At 48.2% G+C, this 27,917-nt stretch overlaps 1 protein-coding gene across 1 annotated transcript; it reads right to left on the bottom strand.

Annotated features, from left to right (window-relative positions):
• Window position 1: 1 nt before the first annotated feature.
• Window positions 2-27,707, bottom strand: LOC126865308 (homeobox protein B-H2-like). Its single transcript, XM_050617705.1, has 3 exons — window positions 25,784-27,707; window positions 13,614-13,836; window positions 2-2,860 (listed from the first exon to the last, which is right to left on the bottom strand). The coding sequence occupies exons 1-3, from the start codon at window positions 26,232-26,234 to the stop codon at window positions 1,954-1,956; spliced, it is 1,581 nt and encodes a 526-aa protein (XP_050473662.1). The 5' UTR covers window positions 26,235-27,707; the 3' UTR covers window positions 2-1,953.
• Between the last annotated feature and the right edge of the window lie 210 nt (window positions 27,708-27,917).

Genomic DNA, 27,917 nt, shown 5'->3' with positions numbered 1-27,917 from the left:
GTTAAATTTAGTATAATATATTTTCCATATAATAATTCTCGCTATACAGACATTATTTTACAAAGCATGATTTATACTATGTACTTCTTGCTGCATTACTTAACGTTAAGTCACACGATACCGTGAGACTCTCCGATCGCGTCTCGTCGGATTTACAACAAACGTCGTCGTTCCTTTAAAGTGTTCCTTTACTTCGTACAACACCTGTTCTCGCCATCGTACAGCCTAATTTTATGCATTCGTAATACTGGTATTTCATCGCTGAACACGCAACAACCGTGTCTGCACCGTCGAACTTGATCTTTTCTCCCTATTCAGCCACCCGTCCGAAACATCTTTCCACGAATAGCGTAACTCTGAACACTCCACGCGACGATCAAACGATTCTAAACGATACAACACCTTCCGACGGTTCAAACACGTCCCGCGCGTTCTTCTACGTATACTGGAATCTGAAAAATACTTCGGAATACCTTGTTATCACGGTTGGCTTCGACTTACGCCTTACAAGTATCTGCGATTTCGACGCATCCAACCGGCCTACTATTCGACTTACATACGACTTCATTCTCGAACGTACCTATTTACAACAGTTGTCCGTTAAATTATATCGACGATACGTCGCGGCGAATCGCGCGGATCGAGTTCTAATCGTATTTACAACGGGAATTTATTCCCTACGCCGCGAGCTCGTCGCGTGGTAGAATGGAGGAGCCGCGCCGATATCAATCGACCAATTTTCTGTTGGCGCTTCGCAAACGAACCAACGGTGAGCAAAAATGTCGCGTGGCGTTCGAACAGCCTAGCGGTCCCTCGACGCTATGTATATACCGAAATTCTCCGGCGTCTTCTTCTTTTCCGACCGTTCTTTTTTCTTTTCTTTTCTTTTCTTTCTTTTTTTTTTTTTTTTTTTTTTTTTTTGTTCAGCGACCGCGTGTAATTTCGTGTCATTTCGGATTTCTTCCCCCGCAGGCAGGTCCCCCTAATGTCATATTAATTGTAGATTCGCGTTCGTGCGCGATTGGCTCGTTTCCTGGCGCGACTCCAGTCGTTCTCGATGGTAGGTCTAGCCGGCTCTCTAACCTATTCTTTATCCTTCCCCTTTCCCAGACAGGTGAACAGTTTTTATTTACACCGCGAAAAGTAGCCGCTTCGCGTCGTTCAACGACGTTTCTACCAATTAACAACCGTTTCCTTTTGGCGTTTACGTCCACACGCGCATTCGTACATGCACACACACACACGCACATACGCACACACACACACATACACTCATGGATATACAGACAGGCACACACGATCGACGAACCGTGTGAGCGTTACGATAAATCTGTCGAGACGTCGTCGATTAGTCGATTCGCTCTCTTCCGATCTACCGGTATAACGATTATTACATCGAGTATGAATACTGTGTTTCAGCGTACCGTTGGTTCGCTAAATGTTCCAATCGCGAAACTTTGGTTAACCACATAACGCTTCCTCTGCGCATTCTCATTATCTAGGAAATCCCGGACGTCCCGTACCATGTCACTTCCTGTGTTCCACCTCACGAAATCCATTGCCAGTTCCATTGGACAGCGAACCGGCGAGAAAATTTTTTATACGCGCGTTCTTGCTTACGTAACGTAGTAAGGATTCGAGTAACCGCTATAAAGCAACGCGTGCTGGTCTATTAACTCGATCGCTTCTCTCCGCGTTGCTTCTCGATAGACGTTCGACTTCGCGTTCAGTTGGTCTGACGCGAAAGATTGGAACGCGTTGCCGATAAAGCTCGTATCCCCGTTAAATATCGCGAGTTCGTGGAAGTTGAATCTCTCCGTCGAACGCGCCAACCTTTCCAGAGGATTAATCGTCCTCCTCTTGGAAAGAGCCTGATCGATCCTCCTCGATCTCGACGTAGCTGCTTCCTAATGGTTCTCGTAGGTCGTCGAACCTTCCTTCGGCATCTATACCCTAGATATCGTGTATACTTTCGTCGTCGCTGTCCGCTCTTATACTCTGAGGACTGTCTTCTCTTTTCGGCGAACGACTGCTGCTCCTGTCCCTCTGTCTGGTCGCTCTCGAGTGTTCTCTCTCCCTTCCCTCGATCATGTCGGGACTATCTCTGTAGTAGCTGCCCAAACTCGACAGACCCGAATTCGCCGTCAATGATCCAATGGTATTACTAGGCCCTGCCTGAAGCATCGTAGGTGGATAGAGTCTATCGTCTTTGCATATAGGAGATCTTTCCCTCAACGCGGGACTCTTGCTCCTGTCCCTCTGTCTCGATGCTCTGTTCATGTTCTCCCTTTCTCGTCCGTCCACCGCTTCCGGACTGTCTCTGTAATAGTTGCTGAGGTTCGAGAGGCTGGAACTCGCCGTCAGAGTTCCCAGGTTGTTACTCGAACCGGCTTGCACCATCGTTGGCGCGTACAGTCTTTCCTCTTTCATCAATGGCGATCTGTCGCTGAGCACGGGACTTTTGCTTCTGTCCCTCTGCCTGGACGATCTCTCCATGTTCTCTCTGTCTCTTCCATCCGGCATCTCTGGACTGTCTCTGTAATAGTTGCTAAGATTCGACAGGCTGGAGCTGGCTGTCAGAGATCCAAGGGGATTGCTAGGCCCTGCCAGGATCATCGTCGGAGGATACAGTCTGTAGGGAAGGGGTTTCTGCAGGGTGACCGCCGCTGACGCTTGCTGGTAGAAGAGACCGTTGGTTGGTAACGCGTGTGCACTAGGATACGGCCAGTATCGTCCTGCCGCAGGATGCGCAGGAACCGCTGCCGCTCCGCTTCCGTACAGCTGCTGGAAAGCCGCCACCGCGAAATTGTTCTCCGCCATTATTTCGAAGCCCACGATCGTCTGCCTCTTCCACTTTGTTCTGCAAAGAGAATACAGGGAGGAGCTTAATTTCGATCGTACGATTCCTCGCCGCTCTGTACGACGTTTACATCTTATCGACGCGCCTCTTGCAATTTATTAGCGAATGGTCGGGAATTTCGTCGTTGATCGTTCGTAGCTATCGCTTGAGAAGTAACGCCTCAACGATATTCAAAGGCATTTACAGGGGGAAAATTCTTCGTGGTTTTTTACGATTTCTTCGAATTCACCCCTAACTGTTCCCCGGTTGATTCGATCGCCTCCCAATCTCTGTCCGCGTATGTAAATCTCGATCTGGGACAATTACGCTAAAACGGGATGGCGTGCCGTCGAGTGGTTACGTTGGCCACACTGTTGGCGGGCTTATTATACTAACAAATAGCCCGTGGAGTTTCACCGCCTAATCATCGCGTATCATGCCACGCGCGCAACTTCCTACGCCGTGGTTGCGAACGTTAAAGCGCCTTTGGACGTGCTTGGAGATGTGTCGGTGTGTCTTTTCCACGGGTTACCAGCCGATGGACAACGCGCACGGCCCGATAAAGGCAAAGTGCACGGAGAGGTTAGAGAGTGAACTATCGCGTGGGGTGAAAAAAAACAATGAACGATGCCGCGATACGCGTGTACGCAGTCGTGAGTCGCGGGACCAGCACGATGACTCGAGGAAAATTGCGATCATTTGTAAAATAAAAGGGTAGCATTCGTTCGATCCCGGTTAAAGATAGGGAAATGTTTCCGACTATGAACTTGGAAGAAAGAAAAAAAAAAAAAAGAAAGACGAAAAGAAAAGAAGGGGGCGCGATTTCGTGCTGTACGCTTTTCATCAGCGTTATTATGGAAATGCGGGATAAACGAAAAGGGCGAAACGCGTCCGTGAGGCTTGCGACGATGATAGCAGTGCACCGATTGAACCAATTACGCAACTCGTTGCATCGCGCGTAATTATCAAAGAGCGGAGTGGAAAATTATAGTCTCGCGTCTGAACCGACACGTGGTGATTTAGCTCTCTCGCTCGAGTTGCAGCGTATTACTCGTTTGTTATTACTGTAAACATAATGTTACGTCTCATTGTCTGGTGGACTATACACGCGCGGTGGCGTACACGATGGTAAAACGTCCCCGAGACGTAGCAGCGCGTCGTAGGCGAAAACGAAGATCAACGTTGTTAGTCGATAACGTTGGAAAAATGAACGGAGCACGAGCAAAGTACAGACGAGTATCTATGCGTATAATTTAGTGCACGCGAACGGCTGATAAAACAATTTTTCATCGATGCAAAAATAATTTGGCCGTGCATGCTGGTTATAATAATTAACGGCAGTTATACGCGTAATCGATTCCCGTTTAAATATGGATTCATGCTCCAGTAATCGAGGATCGATCGACCCGTTCGAGGTAATTACCGCGAGATAATTAGAAAACTTGGCAGCTTCGAATCGCGAAATCGGGAATAGAATTTCGGGCAATCTCGACCGGCTCGACGAGCGCCGTCAAACGTCACGATTATCTACGACGATAAATCAGCTCGGCGGTCCGCTACCCTCTCAATTAAAAGCCGACGATCCGCTAGCTGCGGAATTCGGGACGATAATTAACGAGCCCCCCAACGGTCGACGGGGACATTCGTTACGTTTTTCCATAAAAACCGGCGGCACGGGATAAAAATTAAAAAAATGAAAAAAAATAGCAGAGGAAAAACGTTGTGCCTTCGAAACGAGGCCGCGAATTTCACGGGAGGCCAGGCGAGAGGGGGCGAGCAGGGGGACGAAGTTCGTTGTCAGGGTAATTAATAATCAGGAGATCCGTGGCTGGCAAGGGACAAAGCGGCTCTAACGGATATGCAGCTCGCACGGAAAATTCGACAATTAATATATTTCGTGGGGTGCATGCCTCCCTCTTCGCCGCCCCTCTCGTCCACGACTTGTCTCTCTTACTCTGCACGCGTTGTGTGCATCGCTCGAAAATGTGGGCCACACTCTCTCTCTCGATATGCCCCCTAGCTTTCGGCCTTTTGTGACGCTCGACGATAGGGGAGGTAGCAGTAAAATCGTTCATGAATTTTAAACAGGACCCTGCCCGAATCGAGCCACGATCATTTCTCATTTTTCCGCTGGCATGCTGGCGAAAAGGAGACCGGCCGATGCACAGGCACGAGAGAACGAAACGGCAGAGAGAAAGAGAGAAAGAGAGGAGGCCGCCGTGTAACCGAGAGAAGAGGGTGAGTTACGGGGTGAAGAACGGAGACGACAAGTTGCAATGAAAACCACTCGTGCGATTATATGATGAGTAATGTTTTTTAATACCGCCGCTAGGGGTGGCCGGTCATTTTCGAGTGCAGCCACTCTAAAACACCCTTAATTGCTGTGCCTGCTCTTTGTAGCGGCGGTTGAATAACCGCGAGAGCGAGCGAGACAGGGCAAGGGTCGGAAGTAGCTGCGGAAAGAGCAAGAGTCATTGATTTATCGTTCTCGAAAGGTTCCCGCTAGCTGCCTTCGTCTTGCCTCGAATAAAACGAAGGGTAAACTGGGGAGAGAGAGGTCCGAGGGAAGTGTTAAGAAAAGTGTAACGATCGGGCTTCCATCGGGCTTAACGATCGTCGACTTTTCGGAGACGAAGGAAACCCCAATCCAACAGGGTTCCTTCGGTGACTCTGGCTAACGTTTCTCCGATCGTCGCATCTTTCCACGCTCTTCTAGAAATTCAATCGGCAAATTTCTTGCTATTTTTTCTTCGATAACGCGTCGCTTCTAACGATACGACGATAAAGAATTACGCGAACGACGCACGTTTAGAAGGCGTGTGGGGGAGGGGAGAAGGGGGGAGGATAAAGCCAAGGGAGAGAGTTAATGCATTTATAATGGTGTTTGGGACTGGTCGGTGGTTTTGTGGTTACGAGTCCTCGCGACACTAATGCAACCAAGCTGTCGGCTCGGTTTGCGATAATAATGGCGACAGACAGAGAACGGAGGCAAAGAATAGGGCGACATATTTTCAAATTATTATTTGCTCGACTGACTATGGAACACATGTTCCACCGGATAGACGGGTGTAATATACGTATCAATTTTCATTCGCGATACAAAGGGATAAAAGGAGAAGAACTCGAATTAGCATTTGCCATTACGGAACGCGTTTACGTTCTGCAACGCTCGATCGCCGGTATTATCGAGTCGTGTTCACCCTTTAGAAGCGTACGAAGTTTAGAAAAAGAGAGAAGAGAGCGAGAGAGAGAAAGAGAGAGAGAGAGAGAAAAAATGACCGCCTAAAGGGTAGCTTGTAACGAGCCGAGAAAATAACGATAGAATTGTACGAGACACGCTTTCTCAGGCAAGATTGCCGTGCTATTTAGTATTTTTAGATGGAAAACTTAGCTGGAACGTTACAGGCACCATATAGGCGGACAAACGCGCATGCAAATATATCGTTACACCGCACACTCCCCTCGGTTATCGGGTACCGGCCGGTTAGCCTCGTTTTTCTAGCTATTTCGCGAAATTCCTCGGCCACCGCCCATTCCGTACTTGAAATCGTGTCGGTGCTCGGTGGTTTCGTGACACGAATTTTTCTTCAATCACGCCGGCCGTGGATGGCTGGTTGCCTCGGCAAAAGATCGCCTCGAAACCAGTGCATTTGACTAGCCGAGAAATCAAGACGATCCGTTATAAAGCGGTTTGCCAGAGGCGTGGGAAGCTCGTGTGTTCTTCCGGCTGGTGTCGAGAAGCCTCAAGAAACAACGAAGCCGGATTCTCACGATTGCGATGTATCACGACGCGTTAGCGATGTCGCCATGCTGTTACGGCGCCGTGGCTTCGAGTAAAAGAGGAGAGAAGAGAGAAAAAGAAACGAGAGAAAAAACTGCTGTTTCTTCGTTGCATTTCTCCTCGTGTTTCTTTCAGCCGGTCCCGCGGTTAAATTTGCACCTAATTTACCGTTTCAATGGAAATGTTTTGCGCGCGTCTCTAATTAACAGATCGCCTCGGGTGAGCCTGTTCGTGTTTAGCAGCGCCTCGATCCGACGCTTTAGGTAATTGCTATATTTACGAGAACTTTCTCTTCGTTGGTCGTGTCCTTTTCCGTGTACCCTTGTTTGCGGCACGCTGAATAATTGGTTCGTTAATTCGAAACACGGACGGTGTAACGGTACGATCGGAACGAGACGCCGGCTACAAGGCAAAAATATTAAACGATGAAACGTAGTATTTACGGTATATATAGACGGAGCGGAATATTCATATACGCGTGATACGTAGACGTTCGAACGATATTCGTTATCGTTTCGTTCAATAACCGGAGGACAAAGGAAAAACAAATTTCGATTCGTTTGGAGTCCTTGGTCGAGTCGTTTAGTCGTAACTTAACCAGCAGGGCGCTAACATCGTCGCGTTATTAGTTTCGTACGTCGTAAAATTCTATACCGTTCTGTTTCGTTTCGTTTTAACGACCATTATATACTATACTTCGTTAGCGTAATGTTCTCAAGTACGTGACTCACTGTTTTAGTTTTACATCTAAATTTAGCGTCAAACGTTCGATGTTTCGCTGGAAGATGGAAGATGGTCGATAACGGCCTCCTTGTCCGACCAAAAAGGTAAGAGAATAAACACGTAATTAGTCTTAAAGCGTAGAATCGAACTCTTGGCTAGACGCAAACGCGTAGCGTGTTGGAGGGCAATTTTTAATTTCCTCTTGACTTATCGGTATCTTATTATCGTACCGGCATCTCTATTGCGCGACCCGTTATACGCGTATCACTCTTGCTTCTTATCCAATGTGTGTATGAGGTATTACTTCTAGATAGCCATGTAGTAAAATATTATAGCGTGTTCATGGTTGATGGTGTTTAGCGTTGATGGCATATAACGAGCGCAAAACCGTGTGAAGGACTCTTGCCTCCCTCTCGGAATCATCCTGATCGCTCGTGACGTTTTCACTTGCTCGTATTTTCATTTAACGCGCGATAGTTTCGTCTCTCTTAACGCAACGGAATTCTTTTCCACTTAAGATTCTTCTTCGTCGTTCTTCTCTCTCCAAAGCATGATTTTCAAACGGTACGATACAGCGGCTGAGAAAAGCGACGATGATACCATAAACCGTTTATAAATTTCACTACCACCGTAATGAGCCACGACCGCCGTAATTACATTGATAATAACTCGAATCCCTTGGATCCCCGTTGACATCGTAATTCCCGTAACACGCGTAACGCGTTCGCGAGAGATTTCTGTCAATGCGCGAATACTTTGGCGAGCAACTGTTTTGAGAATTTGGACTTTTCTATTTTTTTTTTTTTTTTTTTAAACGATAGATTCGAAGATTCTTTTTATCGCAGATGCGGTCGAAACTTTAGTCGTATCGGTGTAACTTTATTGTCTGCGATGACGTTCTGCGCGTACCGTCTACCGTAAAGGCAAAGTCTCAGCTTTGGCGGATTCGGCAGCGCGGCAGATTCGCGTGCGTGCGAGGAAATACTACCCTCAGGACGTGACTCGTAATTCTAGAGTATTACGCGGTGGCTCGGTGCTGCTTTCCAGCTCGGCTTACAGTTTTTCGAAATCGTTACCCGTGCACCACCCTCTTTTACCTGCGCGTCATCGTGCAACTTCTCCTCGACGATCGAACGTTCATGGAATATTTCCTCTCCTACCTCTCGTGTTCTCAATTCCACGTAACAGGAACGTCAAAGCGTTCCATGTCCATCGATTTGGAAACGATTAGATTACAACTAATCCGGATAGACGTAACGTTGCGTCGATGCGAATAGAATTTTCCGCTAAGAAGGGTAAACGTCATCGAGGAGGGTTAAGGCCGCGATTCGAACTAATTAAAGTAGCAGGGCTTCCGTAGTGGCTTTGTAGCGATAAATCCAGCCACGAGCGCATAAATCCGCCGCGGATACATAAATCTACGTGTCCGAATACATAAATCTCGATGCGCGTCGCGAATTACATAAACGAGCGAGCGAGCGAGCGAGCGAGCGAGCGGGTCTCGTGGCGTTTCATTAGAATGCAGTTTCTGAACGCGGAGGTAAGTGTGCCGAGGGGACGCTAAAGACCGAAAGCGCGCCAACGATCGGCCGTACGGCGTGTGTGCGCGCCACTTATGGATCCACCGATGCACCGACCCGTGTACGGCTGTGTACGTAATTAGCCGATAAGTAGGGACTGTGCGCGGTGAGTAACGTAACGAGTCCTAATGACTTCTAAATAACCAACTTCGCCGTTGCGTATGGCCGGCATGCAGCGAAGAAAAAGTGGCGAGCGTATCGCTTATCGGGACTCGACGAGGCAATTTAACCGAAGCTGCCGGGCCACGATCGATTTCGCGGAAAATACGTCCACCGCGAGAAAATCACCGCAACTCGACGACGGTTTTAGACGGCGATCCTGCTACCGTCGTAGATTCAAGAACGGGGTAAATACCGGTCCAGTGGAACGTTCATTACCGGCAACGACCTGTTCCGTTTTGCCTCGTTTCTTTTTCTTCTTCTTGTTCCTCCTCGATCTCGTTACGAACGATCTGCCAATTGCCGCACAGTCGCGGAGGCTCGCGTCTGGTTCCAAACGGTTAATTAATCGTCGATCACCGCTCGTTTTCCAGTGGAAATTAACTGAAAGCGCAGGTACGCGTACACGGAGAGACGGCTGAAGGTAGTAATCGCGTTGAAAAATCGTTTGCCACCTTTCGAAGGTGATAGTTTAGCCGAGAAAAAGGGATCCGAAATGCGTCTAGGTGGCGCCCGAGGTGTGGTCGGCGCCTCCGCGAAAAGGCGCCGAGTCACCGCGGCCGCGTACACCGAGCAACAAAAGTTTAAGCGGGCACTTAAGAAGCCGGCTGACAGAAGCGTCACTAATTTTCCCGGCTTTTTGCGCCCTCTTACCAGCCTTTCGTTCTTTCATCCATACCGGCGATAATCATGGCACGCGTATCGTCATCGTCCTTCTTCTCCTCCGTTAATTAATCCTTTTCGATCATTCGTGAATATTATTTCTGTGTCGTACGCGTATGCATACGTATGTCGGGTTTACATTAGAATTAGGGTTAGGGGCGTGAAACGAATCTTCGTTTGGGTTACACGTTGTCGTTACGCAATAGAGAAGACATTGACTAGTGCAAATACGATTATTATAGAACCGGACAAGTAACCGTGGTAGTTAGGTACTCGAGAAACTAACGACAATGATCCTAGGTTCAATAACGAATCCGCGGTCGACGGGATGATAGATGAACGTACTCACAAAATCTAAGTCGGGCGCGTAATATTCACTGGTCGTAAAGGGTTACTCTTTTCATCGATGAGATCGCGAGCGAGAATGACTTTCCCGTGCCGATGATGCCACAGAGGAAAACTATATTGGAGTATGTTTAAGGACACGAGATCATCGGATTCGTCGAGAAAAGCCTTCGTTCAGAAAGTAAGGGAAATTGGCGTTGTTGCTAATTGGTCAAAGTTGCTAGTGGGAGACGCCGCTCGTTGAAAAATAGGTCTCCCCTATTTTCCCGTAGTTCGGACAAAGACTGTTTGTCTGTTCGAGGGACTTTAGTTGACTAAATCTTAAGATTTATAAAGGGCCCGCGAGCTAGCTGAACGTGTACTGCGGAGACGCATCGACATCTGGCAATCATCTTACTCGAAGAATAGGGTCTGCGTGTGGCGAGCTACGGGACAGAGACCGTTGGAATGTTTACTGTCGAGTGTTACAACTATTTCCTTTTTAAGGAGAGCTATAGAATTATTCCATGCCTTTGTTAGACAAAGCGTTCATCCCGTGACCGCGGCTACGTTCGGCGACTGACTGTCGCCTCGAGCCCAAGCTCACTATCACAACTCTCGAACGATTACAATCGGATTGAATAACTACAATTGTTCAATTACAGCTATAGTAGACTCTAGGTTACAATGTTGCGGGATTATCCAAAATTCCAAAGGCTCCGGTGTTCTTTCATCTCTGACATGTATGTAATTAAACGAAAGTTACACTTAAGAACCTTGAACGTCGTAGAGATCGTTGCGTCTTCTCACGGCTTCTCTCTCGCCAAGTGGCAACGATTCTTAACAAATTGTCAGGTTGCGGGATAGACGCGTAATACGCGGCCAGTTTGCTCGCAAGATGGGAAACGATTTCAGGCTGGCCGCAATTAGATCCGAGAGACTGAATGGACACCGAAATACAGGTCGATGCAATAGCTGACAGCGTGCACGTCTGTGATTACGGCGTTCGGTCGCCTCGTAATTGACAGTCTAATGGCACGGTTTGGAGTCTAAGATTTGCCCCCCTTGTCCCGCGTTCTTCGCTTTTTGTTCGCCGCTATACGCGAACCATCACGGGCCTCGGAGATTCTCATTAACGATTCGCTTTCTTTGAGCTCGATGGGCCGCTTGTCCAAACTAAACGGCCACAGAAGTCGCGTAGTCACGAGTTGTGGGTGTTTCGAAGCTAATCACCCTCGGAGGGCACCGAGCCACCGGTAACTAACGACGGGGTGGAAATTGGCGTGAAGCCATTTCGAGGACAGAAAGTCATTGGAAAGAAATTTTGTTCGTGATAAACGAAACGTGTATTCCGACGAGGCGATGATTCAGGCAAGATTCAACCCTTAAACGCTCAGGCGACTGATTCCTTCGTCGCGTGACACCCTGGGCTCGAGCTTTCACGTTCTCTCGGCTTTTTGAATATTCTTTTGTGCATTAAACCACGGGCGCTTTGAAATTCACATTTTCTATAAATTTGGAGGTCTTTGAACGCGCTGGAACAACCGGAGGACGAAAAGAGCGGATCCTCGAAGCACGTTCGTTTCAATGGCTACGTTTTAAAATGCAAGCAGCGTCGAGTTTAATTGAATTCGCTTTGATTAGAAATTCTTCTTCCACCGTTGAGAACGTCGTTAGACTCTGGAAGGATTATTTACCGGTCCAAAGAAGTTTCAACCAAACAGTTTGTCGGATGGAAATTATTTTCGAAGCCCGTTTGCAGTCGGTCGAAAAGCGATCGCAACGGCGTGGACGGATTGCTGCGAAAGACAATACGAAGCCTACGAATTTAATTTTCCTCGCTCGATCTTAAATACCGGATTCTCGTGACTAACGAGCGTGGTGATCGAGGAAAGATAGGACCGCGAAGTATCGACAGGACGAAATTGCAGGCGCCACTGAATGACTCGGTAGAAACGCGCTGTTCGAATACAAAGGATGCCGCCGAGGATTCGAAAATCGAGCCTTCGATTACACGTATTGGCCTATACCCTCGTTCTTCCGATTCTTCTTCGTCCGTTTAATATTACATTCTCGAGTAATGAAATTCTTTTAAATTTCTGGACGTTTGAACTCTTAAATTTCCAAACGTTCCAATCTTCCAACTAATATTTCGTCTTTTTAAGATTCGAAAATTTCGAAATCCTCGAGCGTCTAAATCATCTCCAAATTTTCATTTGAAACTTAAAGCCTGTAGTTTCGAAAAGTTGAATTACCGAAACGGTATTTTGGTTGATTCGTGAGATCCGATAGCAACGACTTAGGCGGTGAATTTCATTTTTGTCAAGTGCCCGAAATGTATCACTCTTTCGCGGTAAAAAGCCACGGTTCCCAAGAGTCGCTGTTTTTTAAAGGATCGTTCACGCTGCTACGATTATCGACGTTCGCGAAGCTCGCCAGAAGAGCTACATGACTTTCGAAATATCGGAGCAGAAACGTCCATACGGCCGGTGATCCTTGCGTTTAACCACGTAAACAGCGCCTTTGTTGGCCGCCGCGATTTCCATTTACGGATTCGATACGGGTTGTCACGAAAGGCCTCGCCGCTATGCTACTCATTCCGAGATGCCTTGATGAGCAGCATCCTCCGATTGACATGCACAGAGTAACGAAAGTGTCGAACCACCCCTCGATCGATCGCCTTCTTCGTCCGCTTCTTACTTTGCTCCTTTAAACGTTTTATAAAGTAAATTCTCCATTGTCTGTCCGGTTTCTTCGTTCATCGCGTATCGAGCACGGTCGTGATTCGCGCGTTTCTTTGTTAACATGGCAATAGGATCCTGGTAGTTTATTAAAACGTCGGAACCACAACATCCTCCTCTATCTGCTTGTCTTCTCTTTAGAACTCGACGAAGCTCGCTCTCGTCCGAGATTATCCAAGTACGCTACTCGAAACAGTTAGCGTATCGTTCTTCGCGTCGTGTCATCATTTTTCTACCTATCCATCGTGTCACTGTACGTTTCTTCGACGATCTTCTTAAAGTCAACGATGCTTGTTATCGTGAATTTGTATTTACGGGGAACTTAGAAATGCGTATTGCCGCGCGAATGATACGAAACCTTGAAACGTTCAAAGCAGAATATTCGTTGTATCATCCAGTGAAAGAAATAAATCACTAGCTTCTGCTGCCTTATGAATTTGCATAAATATTCACGATCCAGTAGTTACGATATTATAGCTAGGCATAACGCGTCAATCGATCAAGATTTCTTCGCTCGATGCGATTAAAAACCTTTCTCACCAATGATTCTCTAATTGTTTCGTGCAGTGTATCATTACGCGAGGCAGTTTATTATTAACCAATTTAGACTCGGCGGAGGCTTGTTTCGTATCGCACGGTTCTCAAGGAAGAAGAACGCTATTTTCCATTATATCCTCGTACAGCGTTATCACGTCACAGGGGGTTGTTTGCCGCTTCCGAAGTTGTTTATCCACCGCCATTGTCATCCTAGACAGCTGTAATCTGTCAAACGAACGATACATTTTTGCGAGTGGTAATCCTACCTTCTGTTCTGGTACCACGTCTTCACTTGGGTGTCGGTCAACTGCAACTTCGCCGCCAGTTCCATCCTGTCTTGCACGCTCAGATACTTTTGTCGCTCGAAACTCTTCTCCAGAGTTTGAAGCTGATGATCCGTGAAAGCCGTGCGCGCCTTTCGCTGTTTCTTGCTCTGCGCCGAGCTGAGCGTGCTGGACGAGGAACTCTTTGGATCGTCCTCCTTGCCACCTGAAACCCCGACAACGTTCGATTAAGTCTCGCTGCGAATCAAGCGGTTCGTTACTCAATTGATTAGCCACGTTAAAAACTAGATGCTTTCTATTTATCGAGTGAAAGGTCTATATCCTTTCTTGCTACTCGAACGACATTATCTTCCGTATTCTCGTTTTCTTGCGCTCTGAGCGAGTCGACTTTCTGTCAGTTGGGATAAGGGTGAAGGAATCAAATGACAACTTCGCTGTTTCTATATGTTTAATGTTCTTTATTACTCGTTTTTTTTTATATCAATACATAGAAATACATGCTTTCCATATCAACGGTTAAAATTGTATTTCGATTCAAATATTCGCTTACGGTTATAAGGGAAAAAAGCAGCGAACAAAATCAATATTCCAATATTTCGTGTAAGTACGTGTTACACGCTCGATCGACATTTTCGGGTATCGATTTTGATGTTTGTTCTGATACGTAGAATCGATCGCGCGTGGTTATTACCACCCTGTATATTAATCGAACGGCAAGATTCTTTTGTTATTTTCTAAATTGAAGATATTCCGTCTGAACGATTAAAAATTCAGTTTCTTACGATCTAACTTTCACAACGCATTAACTTTCACGATACAGAGTCTACGAAATGTTTCATTATCCTAAGTTACTTCCAAATGCTATAGAAACTAGTAGGAACGCCTACCGTCCATTATAAAATCCTAATTACACGTAATCAGAGATGAGCTCGTATCTGGGAAGAGAGTAAACGTGGAGATTGCATGAACCGGGCCGTGGAAGTTTGCGAGGTCGGAGTTCGAAGAGGCTTTATCGCAACCCGTAGGGGAAGTAATCGATGCCGTGGTGCGCTCCGTATATACGTAGCTGGCGTTTTTGCTGGTCCCTGCATGGCGATCACGGCCGCCTCTCTCTCTATCGGCAGAGATCCTTTTGTTCTCCGTTCGAGTCCGCGCAGCCGTGAGCCGATTGGCTGGTATCGCGGATTGGACCACGCAGCCGCGTCGAGACGCCGCAAATTATCCCCCCGGTTCGCTGGCACCCACGGAGAGGGTGGGATTCCCCGAGGAAACCGATTACACTCGATACACGTCGGCAAGTTGCGCTTCTCCACGCACACACGCTCGTTTCCCGGATCAAATCTGACGCGAACCACGCAACACCCCCTCCTCTCGATTCGTCTCTCCCTCGAATCTCGTTAACGCCGCTCCTTTATTTTTCTCATCGTCCGGGAGACGCAATTTGCCTGTCTCGATCGCAGGAAAACGCGTATCAAGCGATCGATTAACTCGATCGAGATAAACGCGAGTCTACGACGAACTGCGGGAAAATTGTTTCGCTCGTTCGGAGATCGCCTACGTCTTCCAGGAGACGTTTCGAGCGACGAAAGGCGATCGTTGTCCGTGGTTCGTGGATGCTTTGACAGATCGATACGAAAATGCAGCTCGATAGACGGGATTACGGTCGGAAGAGCGTTACGTTCCGATGCAGAACCGAAGGATCGGTTGGCGAAGTTCGGGGGAATCCCGTCAGGGGACCGATCAGCCGGCTGCAACCCCACGGGAGATGTTCTGCGGGCTTCTAAAAGTATCTAAAGGACTGTTGTCGCGAGCTCATCGATTGGAACGGTCGTGGGTGGTGCGGAAGAAACAGCACCGAAGGGCTGCAGTAGGGGAAAGGATGTGGAGAAACGAAAAGAAGAAAGAGAGACTCGTGGGGTGGGGAGGACTAGGAAGAGAGAAGTGCAGGCGCGAAAGGGACAGAGGGAAAGAGAGGGAGGGAAAAGTGGGATGGTAGAGAGCCAGTGGATCGAGTTAACTCGAACGAAAGCGTGGCTCTTAGCCTCCGTTTGATCGGCCAGATTCGCTCGAACGGATCCAGGACTGGTCCGCCATGTTGGGAAACATGGCCGACGATCCCCGAGGAAAAGCTCGTGCAGGAATTTCATCGTAGACTGCAGCTCGAGGTCGACTCGCGAGGTTCCAGAGAAAGGGAAAAAGAGGGAAGACGATAAAACGGAGGTTGGAAAACTAAATTTACTATGTGATACACTTAGAGCCCGGGTCTCAACCAACGCAGTTCTCTTTTTTACACACTTCCGAGATGTTGGGCTGGAACTTTTTCAGCCCCTCTGCTATCCTCTCGCGTACACAGTTTGAAGTAACCCGAGAACTATCGCGAAACACACGGTCGTCGTTCCTTTCCGTCTCCTTCGTCACCATCGTATTCCGCTCCTTTCTCTTCTTCTCCTTTCCGCGTAAAAGCGCTTCTGCTACTACGTTTCTTCCACCGCTTACTCCCACAGCACGTACTTGCGAGCTTTGTCCGTGTGTTGGCTCGTCTTTACGAGCCTGTTCTCCGCTTTGTAAGTATGTTTCACTTTGCCTCGACCGGTAATAGGAGCCGATGCTCTCGAAGGGGATTCGCAAAAACGTTTTCTGCGATGTACGATCGCGATCGAAACGACGACGACGACTTCTCCAAATGAAAACGATCAACGTCAAGCCGGACGTTGAAAGATATCTTTACTGCTTATCCTTTTATCTTCCTCTTTCTCCTCCTCTGATCAACCATCGGTTTAATTCGATGAAAAATGAAGAGACTCTTTTCTACCATGGAAGCACGAGTGTACAGCGACTCCGGAACCGTTCCAAAGTACTCATTTTTCTTCCTTTCCCCGGTGACAGTATTCTTTTGACTTCTTTCCACCACCTCTTTCTGTTACAAGATGCTCCGAGTTTCATTCGCTTTTTCCTCGAGAACCGGCCACCGTCTTCTTCGCGACTTTCCAACAAACAACATACATCTCGCGCTGTCCACCTAGCACGCGTTTTCCATAAACTTTATTGTTTTCGTCGTACGAGTTTGAAATCTAAGCGTCGAGACTCTCGAGATTGTTTAGCGACATGTTTGCCACGACAACTTTATTGTTCTCACTGTTTCGCTCGATTTCTCACTGCGTAAATTCGCTTCGAAATTAATGGATCGCAGCGTCGAAACTCTCGAAAATGTTACTCTGTCCCTCTTTTCCGTAAAGACAAGAGGAAGATTACACGACCGTCGTAGAGTCGCGTTACTTTAATTAAGTTTGTACAGATAATTGTCGCAACGGACATAAAAAAAAACATGCCGGTGTACCGGATACACGGCGTGTATGCGCCAATGAAAATTGTCGTGTTTCGTGTGCGAAAAACAGAGAGGGAAATCGAGGCCCTCGCGTGCTACACCAGCACGCCGACACCGTACAATGTATGGAACATAAAAGTGAGATTAACAGGATGTTTATCGAGCAATTATTCGCTGCCGTAATTAGTGCCAGCACGGTCGCGTCCACGTCGCTGACCAGGTATCGTCTTCGTTTAAGTCCATGCGAAGTACTGTTTGCCCGGTTTACAACGAAACGCGACACCTGCAGGATGTACAGACGATTACGGCGGAACGGACATACTCGGCCGACCGATTACGTCGCTCTGAGAGGCCAACCACGCGTATTTTTCACCGATCCACCGCGATCGATTAAATCCATCTACTGGTGAGACTTTGTAGGTTACATTCGGCAATTCCACGTTTCCGGCCTTGGTCTTGCAATTGCCGATTATTTGTCGGATAGATTAGTCTACATTGGTGTAGATCATATGCTCGAATTCGTGCAAAAGTTTAGGAGGAGCGTGTCGATCGTTCAACGACCTTGGTATTGGGATCCCATAACGATCTATTAAATAGATCGTTGTATAGTAAACTAAAAATTGTAAAATTGTATTCCGCTTTGATATGACAAAGAAAAGAATTTATTTCAAAGACAGACCGAAGACAAAAGCGAACAAATAGCCATGTAACCATCAACTATCGAGACAACGATACTGCAAAGTACGAATTAAGACAAGTACCAGACGTATCATCGCGTAGCAATTAAAATCTACCAACTACGTTATGCCTCGATATTACTAAAATAAAAGGATGAAAGAGACGAGTTAAGCGTTTCTCATCGAACTCGACGATCGCAGCCTCTGCCGCGTGGCGCTTTTTATCGCGCACTGTTACGTGCGGTTTACGTCTACATTCCGCGAATGTTAACGGCATTGCGCCAGCTTTGCGGGTAAAAACGCACACCTGCGGACTAGTTAGCCGCGCGGCTCAGCCCGCGACGAAATAAAGCAATAAGCAAATGAAATCGTAGCTACCGGCGCACAATGGAGGACTTTCCACCCTTCCGTGCCGCCCCCCCCCCCATACGTCCGCCCTCTTTTCTCCGCTTCGTTCCTCGTCTTTCTTTCCAGCTATCTCCGCCAGTCATAAAGCAACGCGGAGCAACGGTTTGCGAAACTTTTATTATCGCTGCTTTTACGATCTGTCCAGGTTAACTCGAAGCTATACCGAGTTCTGTCAGCACGTTGAATTTTCACGTTACGATCTCGTCGTTTATTCTTCGTACACGTATAATCGTTCGTACATGCACAAACCGTTTAGCCAGCCGAAGAATGTTCAGCTAATGTGTAGTTTGCAATTTGTCATTGGCAATTAACAGGTCGTGGGGAGGATATTTGATAAAAATGGTGCTGAGAGATTCAGAGAATTTAGCGTAGGAATTTAGCTTTCTCCGTTCGAGTCACACACCCCCTTTCTTAGTTTGCCCTGTACGCACCCTCTCTCGTATCGTGTACAAGGGTGGTGGTCCCCGACGGGGGTAGAATTTGACCCCTCTTGTGTATTGTGTTACCGTGTCACCACCTTTGGGGGTAGAGAACACCGGAGATAATGTTATAGGGTTAACGTTTTATTGCCTGCCCACTCTATTTGCAGTCACCCCGGCGGGGATAAATTGTCAGGGCGAGAATTTGAAAAAGAAATTACGCCGATGCTGGTGTCGAATTAGTATCCTGACGTGCATAGTCGAATTCTTAATTGCCATGGTCAGCGATCGACACGCTGGAAAATGAATGTAGGAACGCTTCTCGTCTTCCTTTATCGTTTGACGAACAATTTCGTCCAGGCGAAGCCTCGCGCTCGTTTTTAAAGGGATCTCAGCGGCGGAATAAGGACGGCGAGGTGTCGAGTGTCGGCTCGCAGAACGATCTGTCGCAGCGTGGAAACATTATAGGGAAAAATGCAATCGGGAGTTACTGTCAGATCGAATTATGCGAGCCTAAGGTTTCGCGGGGTCCATAACGAACGCGTTTCTCGAATTTCATCGGTGCATTCCGCGTGACCGGTGAATAGGAATACGACTACTGCACCATGCGATCGTTCCGAGGTAATTAGCTAGGACACCGGAGAACTTTTACGCAGTTTCGTCGACCGCACGTATTTTCTCTTATTCGTTACGGACCGGCGATATTATCGTTTCGAACGTCGATGTAACGTCGACGATTCGATCGACCAGGTTTTCGAACGCAGTCCCCGGAAGAGGCCAGGGGGAAATTAATTCCATCACCGGGAGAAACATCGTTTCCGATACACGAGGCCGAGGACGATGAAAAGGCAGGAACAAGATGGAGGGTGAAACGGGGACACCGGGTCCGCAGAGTTGCGAGCGGAACAAAGTACAGAGCAACGAGCAGCTTGCCTTAATTGCGAGTGGCCGACGGGAAAGCGCATAGTTGCGACTCGTTTCAGCTTCAAATCGGATTTAATTGTATCGACGAATCGAACGTTCTGCGCGCGTTGACCGAAAACCGGCGGAAGCTTGATCTTCCTAAAATTTGGATCGTTCGTTTAGTCGTAACAGGGACTCGAGCTGGAAGAGGCGAAGCGTCGACGTCGAACAAACAAAAGGGGAGCATCGGGGACGCGGTTGCGACGGTCCCTAGAAGGTGTTAGCGTGTAAAAATTCGTAGGGCAAAGTACAGGTGGAATAATGGAAAGTTGGTCGCTGAAATGGCAGCACGTAGACACTCGTTGCTCGTTCCTGCCACGCCGAAACTCGGTCCTTGTGATATCAAGGCCGGCCTCCTGGTCACGCAAAAGTCGTGTTAGCGACTCGCCAAGTGGCCTCCTAGCAGTCGTCAACGTTGCTCTAGGGGGTTCGTGTACACGTGTCCACCTTCCTACCTTCCTGTACGTAGTCGGTGGTACACATTGGCGACAGCGGTTGTGTGGGTGTGTTACGTTCGTGACTATACTCGCGTGTTAATTGCGACTGCATTGGGCGTAATACGTGGAAGGAAATTTCGGCAAACCGAGATACCGGTGCCAATTAACCTCGGTGACGTCGACGAATGGGGCGTTCTTTTTTCTTTTTTTTTTTTTTTTTCTTGCGGCGCCGAGCTCCACTTGGCTCGAGAATGGCTGTTCCTCGTTATCGAGTTAATAATAAGCCCGTCAGAGAATGGAGGAACCGAAAATTACCGGAAGAGGTGGTTAGAAATTTTTGTAAGGTGTCGAGGAAAGGAAGGCACACCGTTTAGCGATTCGCCCGATAGTAAATAAACTCTTCGGTTGAAAAATGATCATAGCGTTATAGAGTTTTCACGATACACAGAAATATCGCGAGATATGTAATCAGGCTGGACTATCGGTACGGTTAATTCGCAACACGTGGAAAGCGTCCAGTGTTTACAAAGTGGCCGATCCTAGATTAAGCGAGCATGATTAATTATTCGAGCGCTTGCAAAGTCAGCCGTTTGAAACAATACACTCTGACCCGATTAAGTTGACGAGATGTTCGCGTACAACGACGTTCCTCGATAGTCGTTATTATGCTTCTACGATGCGACGACAGTTTAACTTTACCCCTCTCGCGATCAACGTTCCCGCTCGCGTCCTTCGAAGTTCAAGCACCATGACGGCGGTGCCTTTGCACCCTCGTGTTCGCAACGTTTCTTTCCACCGATCTCCATTCGTTCGATTTATACTTTTTTATGGATGATTTACTTAGCAGGTTGCATCGTCTGGACGATCGCTTTATCTCCAGTCGTATAATTTCCAGTGCAGCAAACAATGTAGAAGTTGGCTGTTTAAAGGTAGCGCAAAGCGAGGTCAGCGCTGTCAACGTTGGAACAAGCTAGTTAAGAGGATTTGCGATCGCGAATCTCATTAAGAGAACGTTGAAAACCAACCGCACGAATCCCAACGACAGCAATGTAGCTCACTGGCGTTTCAGTGCCGAGGAATGTTTAGGAAATCTGACAATTCGTCGTCCGCGTGTGCTACCACAGTTGCAAAAGCATAGAATCCACGACGATGTTTCTTACGCATCGACCGACTAGTTTCCAACGATCTAGTTTCCAAGATGGAATTTCCCACTGATATTTACGCGAATTTATGTTTCTTTGGCTAGAACCAACCAATAAAACAGCGGCATCGAGTCAGACGTTCTTTCCATCCGTTGAAATACCACTTTACGCATCTTTTAATTTCCCATCAATGCACAAACACGACATACTTCGATGCAGGATATCTCACTGGTAAGAAATCCTTGCGTGGAACAAAAAGCGTGTCTGGGCACTTACAGGAAATTCTACTCGCAGGCTGAAACTTTTCCTAATCTCCAAATCTATTTTCTCGCAATTAATTCTTCTCGATTCGAATCGTTGAGAGTCGACTTTGAAGGGCTCCTTCGGTTACCCTTTTCCCTTTTGATTCTTTCAGAGATCTCAAGCCCGTTCCTACGATGTTCATGGCGATATTCTTTGACGTTTCTATAAAGAAGCGCGTACCAGGCCTCGATTATTCGGAGCACGGATTAATCCTGGGCAGATAGTCTCGTCAAAAAGGTGACAGCCGGTTCTCGTTTGTCAGGCTGTTCTCGTATGGGGCGCAAAAAAAAAAAAAAAAAAAAGAAAGAAAAAGAAAAAAAGAGAAAGAAATAGCAAAGAGGAACGAAGAAGTCGAAGTCGCCTTTCGGCTCGGCGGCTACGACGCCTCTCATAGAATTCCTAATCCGCGCCGAGATCTAAACGGTTGCCAATCATTTCCGGTTCTCGGATTAGTCGCGCGCGAAAAGTCGGTTCCCTTTTAAGGGCGTGAAACTGGCTGGCCCCCGGATCCTTCCGGCCCGACGCCAGAAACCAACAACAATGAGTGCCAGAAACGAATGTTGGCTTTGTAAGCCGATTACAAACGATTTGTACACGCGCTCGAGAAACTCTCTATTTCGCGAAGCATTTCACGCGTTTGCCCGCTCTCCGAAGATTCCATCGAACGCACTGCTGTACTCGATATCTTGCGAGCAGATCGCGGATGCTTATGCATTTATGGGAAATTAAAGATGTAAAGGTATACGGAACGCGCACAACGTGCAACGATATTTAAATATCTAAAGTGGAACAACGATCGTTACGATGTCTATCGAGTGGAACTATACCGTAATTATAGGTTCCATTTTTTCAGTTGCTTTAATAAAATTATGAAATTGCACAAACGTGACAGAAGTCGAGTTACGAGGTACGATTTACCATCGAATCTGTCTCTATTTTCATAGTAAAATTACGCGTGATAGGTGGCAGCGAGGAAAGTGGAAACGCCAGCGTAAAAGCTGTAGAGAATACGAGTTTGATTTTTCATTTCGCAGCGTCTTATCGTATAGGTTCTATCGGAAAGAATAATAGACGCGCAGAAGCGTATAAAAATCTACGATTGATCGTGGAAAATTGTGGAGCCCGACGCGGTGCGAGCGTGTCCGACGGCAATTACATCGGCGTTACTCTTCTTAATTGGCTTTCATTAATTCTTTATTGGAATGAACGAGCAAGATGGACAACGGCGCATGTACCGACAATTACTCCCGCGAGATTAGATATGCACACAAAACAGCTGTACGAGATAACACATCGCGTCGACAACGACGGTTTTTTTCAGTATTAAAGAGGAATTCTACTTTGATATCGTCGCGAACGTATCTCGATACTCGTTCTTCCTCGTTGAACCAGGTGTCGAGGATGGTTTGGTCGTGTGGTAGTTTAGCGACGAGATTGCTCGATGTCAAAACCGTCAAATATATTTTTCGATAATTATAAATACAGAGTCGACCGTAGATTGACTCGATCGGTGCTAACTGATTCGCCAAAGGCTGTGCGTTGATCGCTGCTAAAATCGCTCGAGACTGAGACTGAAAAATCGGTCACCTTGCGATCGTGTTCGTTCATTTATACTGTCTCACACATTGTGTGAACAATTGACATTGTTTTACCCGGAGTTGGTTTATTATTGCACGATGTATATCCTAACGATGTTGATAATCCGAGGCAAAACGACAACGTGACTGGAACTGTCCTTTGGCTCGTGCGCAGCTACACAGGCAACGAAAAAGTAAAAGAAACGATACGAAGAAGACGAACGTCCTATCAAGGGATATACGAGCGAAATAAGCGAAATAATTACGAATCGACGTTTTGTAGGAAGATCGGCGCGCCTGTTAAACGATCGGGGTGGAAAAAGTTGATCAGGCGAGAAAAGATATGGGAAGTAAGGATGTTGGCGTCGAAAGCGCTGATAGATCAAGAGGATGGATCGTGTATAATCACCGGTTCGATCATCCGGAAAGCATGTTCACCGGCAATTACAACGGCGTTACTCCTTCTAATTGGCCTTCATTAATTCTTTAGTCGACGCCGGGGCGACGATTAGCCGCGTGTGAGGTTAACCGCGACTGATAACGGCCCTCGAGCATACGTTATTCGGTGGAAAGAAAAACGTCGACAACGATATATCGGCCAGCTATCGCGACACACGCTTTCCCAGGAATATTTCAACTTTGCGAATCGCGATCTACGATCGCTCGGTACGTTAGAGTAGACGAGACTGCGGAGGTTGCTCTGCCGTTCTTTTATCGCGAATCGCACGCTTCGCCGCGGGTACGCGGATCCGGCAACGACGACGACTATCGACGAGCGGTTACTCTCGCGTTACTCTCGAGATTTCCGAGACCGACGATTCGGTCACGTTGAGGATCGCTGACGAACGAATCGCGAAATAAGTTCGGCGGCGGATAAGTTCGTAGGTGTCCCGATTTCTTGCAATTTCTCGCAGTGTATAACACGGTTAGACGACGAGAGATCGATGTCGAGGGAAGAAACGAGGGATCCGTGATTTTACCTAGCGAGAGTAATTGTTTAGAGGAGGATAAAAGGCTGTTTCCGTTTTTGCGAGAAACCGTCTATTCGGTTCTCACAGTCAGAAGCAGTATTAGTGCTCGGAACCGTGTCTCTAATCACGTAGCCGTAGTCATGCGCGTAATTGTTCTTAATGTACTTTTTGTGCAAAATAAGCCGATTACGATGTAAGCGTATGAACTTAGCCTCGAAGGAAAGTACCGTGGAGCGCCGATCGACGGCAAACGTAAAACGGGAATGTACAACGCGGAGAGAAGGGTAAAAAGCTGGTTGTAAATTGACGGAAATCGTCTCGAGATGATTGGTATTAGCCGTGCTCTCCCAATGCCTCTGTCAATGCGGCTCCGAAGCTAGCTGGAAACTGACAAATGCCTGTAATTAGCGTTTTTCTTCTCTTTTTCTCTAATAATCGTAACTAGAGAAATATCACCGTGTAGCCGACGTTTAATCGCTAACGCGGTTCCAAACATTCTCCCTGGGAGGAAGTGGCGTCCGATGTTTGTATAAACAAAGGAGAACACGATCTCGCGATTACGGCTGTAATTTCGAGTTACGGGTCGGCGAATCGGTGGAAATAAAAAAACAGGTACGTCATAGTATCTATAAAGGAGAACGAGCGTAGAATAATGGACGGAAGTGTCGAAATGGCGAGCTTCGACCGGGTAACGATTATTCGGGATTCCATTAACTCGAAAAAACCGCGATGGCCTCTAATTAGTGGACGAGGGCCGAAAACGAAAAATCATTGGATCGTTAAAAACCGCGGCGTTCTATGAAATTTCGAAAGGCAAATCGATCACGGCAGTAGGTACGTATTACGCAGTGGCCGATGCCTCGGCATCCTTAAGGGTCAATAGCCGTGAAGCATCGGTCAATTAAAGGATAGGACCGAGGTAAACTCGCGATAGGTCCGTAACAGGTCAGAAATGATGAATGAAGGAAGCGTTAGACACCGACTGGCCGTTCCCTCTCTTTTTTCTTCTCTTAAGAATTGATTGTAATTTAACCGTGGAGATTTATCTCGTGGAAAATGGTTCCTTTAACACGGAACGTACACGTATACGCGGCGTTTCCCTTTCCGGTAAAAAGATTTTCTTGCGCGTCCCCTCTCTCGCGGTCGTCTCGCGGAGAAGACGTTTACCTACTTGCCTCTCTGAACGGATCGGCGGAGTGCGAGCGAGAACGGTAAATTCGCTTGGCACTGGGAGGCCCCGAGGGTGCTAAACGGCGGAAGGCGGCGGCTCACGAATACAAGAGTTAAAGGAAACAAACGAGGGTAACGTAATTAAAGCGTTGGAGCGCCCGAGTCCGATTCCAGACCATTAAAAACCCTAAACGATCGTCGGGACAGAGGCGGATCGAAGACGGAGAATGGGGCGACCGTAGCAGGAGGACGGTTCTACCATCTCCCGGGAAATATCTTTCGATTCTCGAAGCACGGTCCGAGTTGCGTTTCGTGCGCTCGCACAACCACCGACGGCCGACACGATCTCTCACCGAGTGGAACATCCGGTCGGGACAGTCCGCCCCATAAATGTCCTTGACACCTTCGTGAAAGTCCACGCGAGCGGTCAGGTGAACAAACCGAGTGGCGAAATTAATTTCGCGCCTCCTTCGCTTCTCTGTGTCTCCCTCTTTTATTTTCTCCCCACCGCCCCTCCCTCCCCGTCCCTCCCTCTCTCTTTTCCGTTTCTCGTCTCCTTCTACCGTCGGTCGGCCAATTAGCCAACGCGGACGACCAACGATTAGAGGCTCGTGTCGCGTATACCGTAGGCGGCGAATCTCTCGAATTTCGCTGGACACGATTCCGAAGCTATTCCGCGTAACGATTTAATCGAGGTTGGTTCGCGGAAATATTTACGCGCGTCGACGAAACCGAGATAAGGACATAATTGACCGCTTACCATTAGAAGTAACGGAAGCACCGTCGTGATGACTCGCGTCGCTATCCTCGTCGAGGTTGCTATTGTTCAAGGACGTTCTCGACTGATGCCTGACACTGAGGTCCCTCGGCGTGGAGGGCGGACTGCCGGGCGGTTCTTGAGTCTGCAGACCCGCCTGGTGCATCTTGCTGGACGCGCCACCGAGGATATCGGTGATCATAAATCGCGATCTCTGCGGCATCGTGGTCGATGCGTCGCCGCGTTCCACCAGACCGTTGTTGTTGCTGTGATTGTTGTTCCTGGCGTCGAGCCCATTCGACAGACGTTCCACGCTCACTCCGTTCCTCTCGACGATGTTCTCCAGCCTGTGCGCCTCGAGGCCGGACATCCTGCTCAGATTCAGACCGTTATTGGCCACGGCGACGCCGCTGCGAGCCGCCACGTGGTGATTCTGATGATGATGGACCGTCATCACGGTACACGTAGGTGGTTCCTTCGGGCTACGGGCACCTGCAGGTGCCTCTGTCGCCACCCCAGGACTCGCCCGGTACCTGGGAGACAGAATCTTGCCGACGGTGACGGCGTCGCCTCGGGTTAGGAACTTCGTTTCACCGAATCCCCGCGGGCACCTACACTTCACTGTATCCGATTTATCCCTCGGTACGCCGTTCTCTCTTCTTCCAGTGTCTCTCTGCGTTCTTTGCCAACATTCCTTCCATTGATCGGATCGCTATCGTTCGAATTTACGGTGACGTTGCACGATCTTTCCTTCCGTTCCTTCGCCGATTCTTCTCGAACGCGATACTCGGCGTCACGGTGCGGTCGAACTTTCGTCGGTGTGGAAGTTTCGGACGGAGAGTCTCGACGAATCTCGTGGTCGATTTCAGAGCGAGAATAGAGAGTAAATGGCGCGTGAGATGGTTACGATGCACCTTGCGCTTCCTCCCGTTCACTCGGTCGCTCCACCTCCGTCTCCACCTTCTTCGTCGTCCTCTTGTTCTCTGCAATTAAGGGGCCGCTCCGCTGGTCTCCTTGGTTAATTGCTAATTGGCCACTTAACATAATTGCCGCGCGTAACAGCCAGTTCGCCGGCCATTTCCGCTCTCCTTTTTCTTCTTTTCTTCGGCCGTTTAATTATTAATTATTTTTTATATAAAAGATCCGACTTTATCTCTCTCTCTCTCTCTCTCTCCCTTTCTCTCGTTCTCTCCGTCTATCGCTACTTCCCGCGATAGTGCGTGTCCCAAACGACCCGTACACGTACACAAGGTGCACCGTCGAGAACTCGCCGTCGCGTCAACCAATCGCCGCCGCGTTAATCGCGCTCGTTATACCTGTTCTGCTAAGGAGAACGCTTAATAGAGCTGGCTCGTGTTGCCGACGCGATTCCTTCCAACCATCGATAAGACACTGGATCGTTCGACCGGCTAGAATCACTAGGATCGCACCGCGATTAACGGACAGTCACCGAACCGGTTTACTACCTCTCTCTGTTCCTCGTCTCACGTTCACCGAACTTCAACGTCTCTTTTATCCCATCAACTGCGTCACATCGATCAACCGGCTATCGCTCGAAACTCGATGGTTCACAATATCAGACTGTCTGCCTTCTCGCCGATGGAACACCAACGATCCACGTAACCGTTAGCGGACGTCATCCTCGAGCCCGGTCTTGTGGATTCGCGCGACTCGCGCTTGGCCAGGTTCTCTCGATCTCTGGTCGTCGATCTCGTCGGCACCACGTACGAAGGAAACACGCGTGCAATCGAACTCGCGGGTGATTTCGACGCGATCGATCTCGGTGGGATCGCGCTCGAATCGGAGCGATCGTCGAAGGAGAGAATGCGTTGCGTCTGATGATGAGGTGTCGGGAGCGTTGGCTGGGGCGAGGCGTGCGTGTGCATCGGGTTGCCTCGACTGATCTGCTCGCACTGAGCAGACCAGGCGCCTCCGTACGTTCCTGGGCGGCCATATCGGCGTCGTGGCACGCCCTGAGCATTCCCCTCTGCTCCTTCTGCTCGACCAATCCTCGAAAGCGGCGCTAACTAGCCAGCCAATCGGCGACACGGCAACCTCGGCGCCTCCGCTACGTGGCGCGGCTACGCCCAACTAATTTGAAATGTGTTTCAGCGGTAATTCGATATAAAATTGTAGT

This window comes from Bombus huntii, chromosome 4 (assembly GCF_024542735.1).
Source record: "Bombus huntii isolate Logan2020A chromosome 4, iyBomHunt1.1, whole genome shotgun sequence".
Taxonomy (NCBI): domain Eukaryota; kingdom Metazoa; phylum Arthropoda; class Insecta; order Hymenoptera; family Apidae; genus Bombus; species Bombus huntii.
This window is presented reverse-complemented; position numbering and strand designations above follow the sequence as displayed.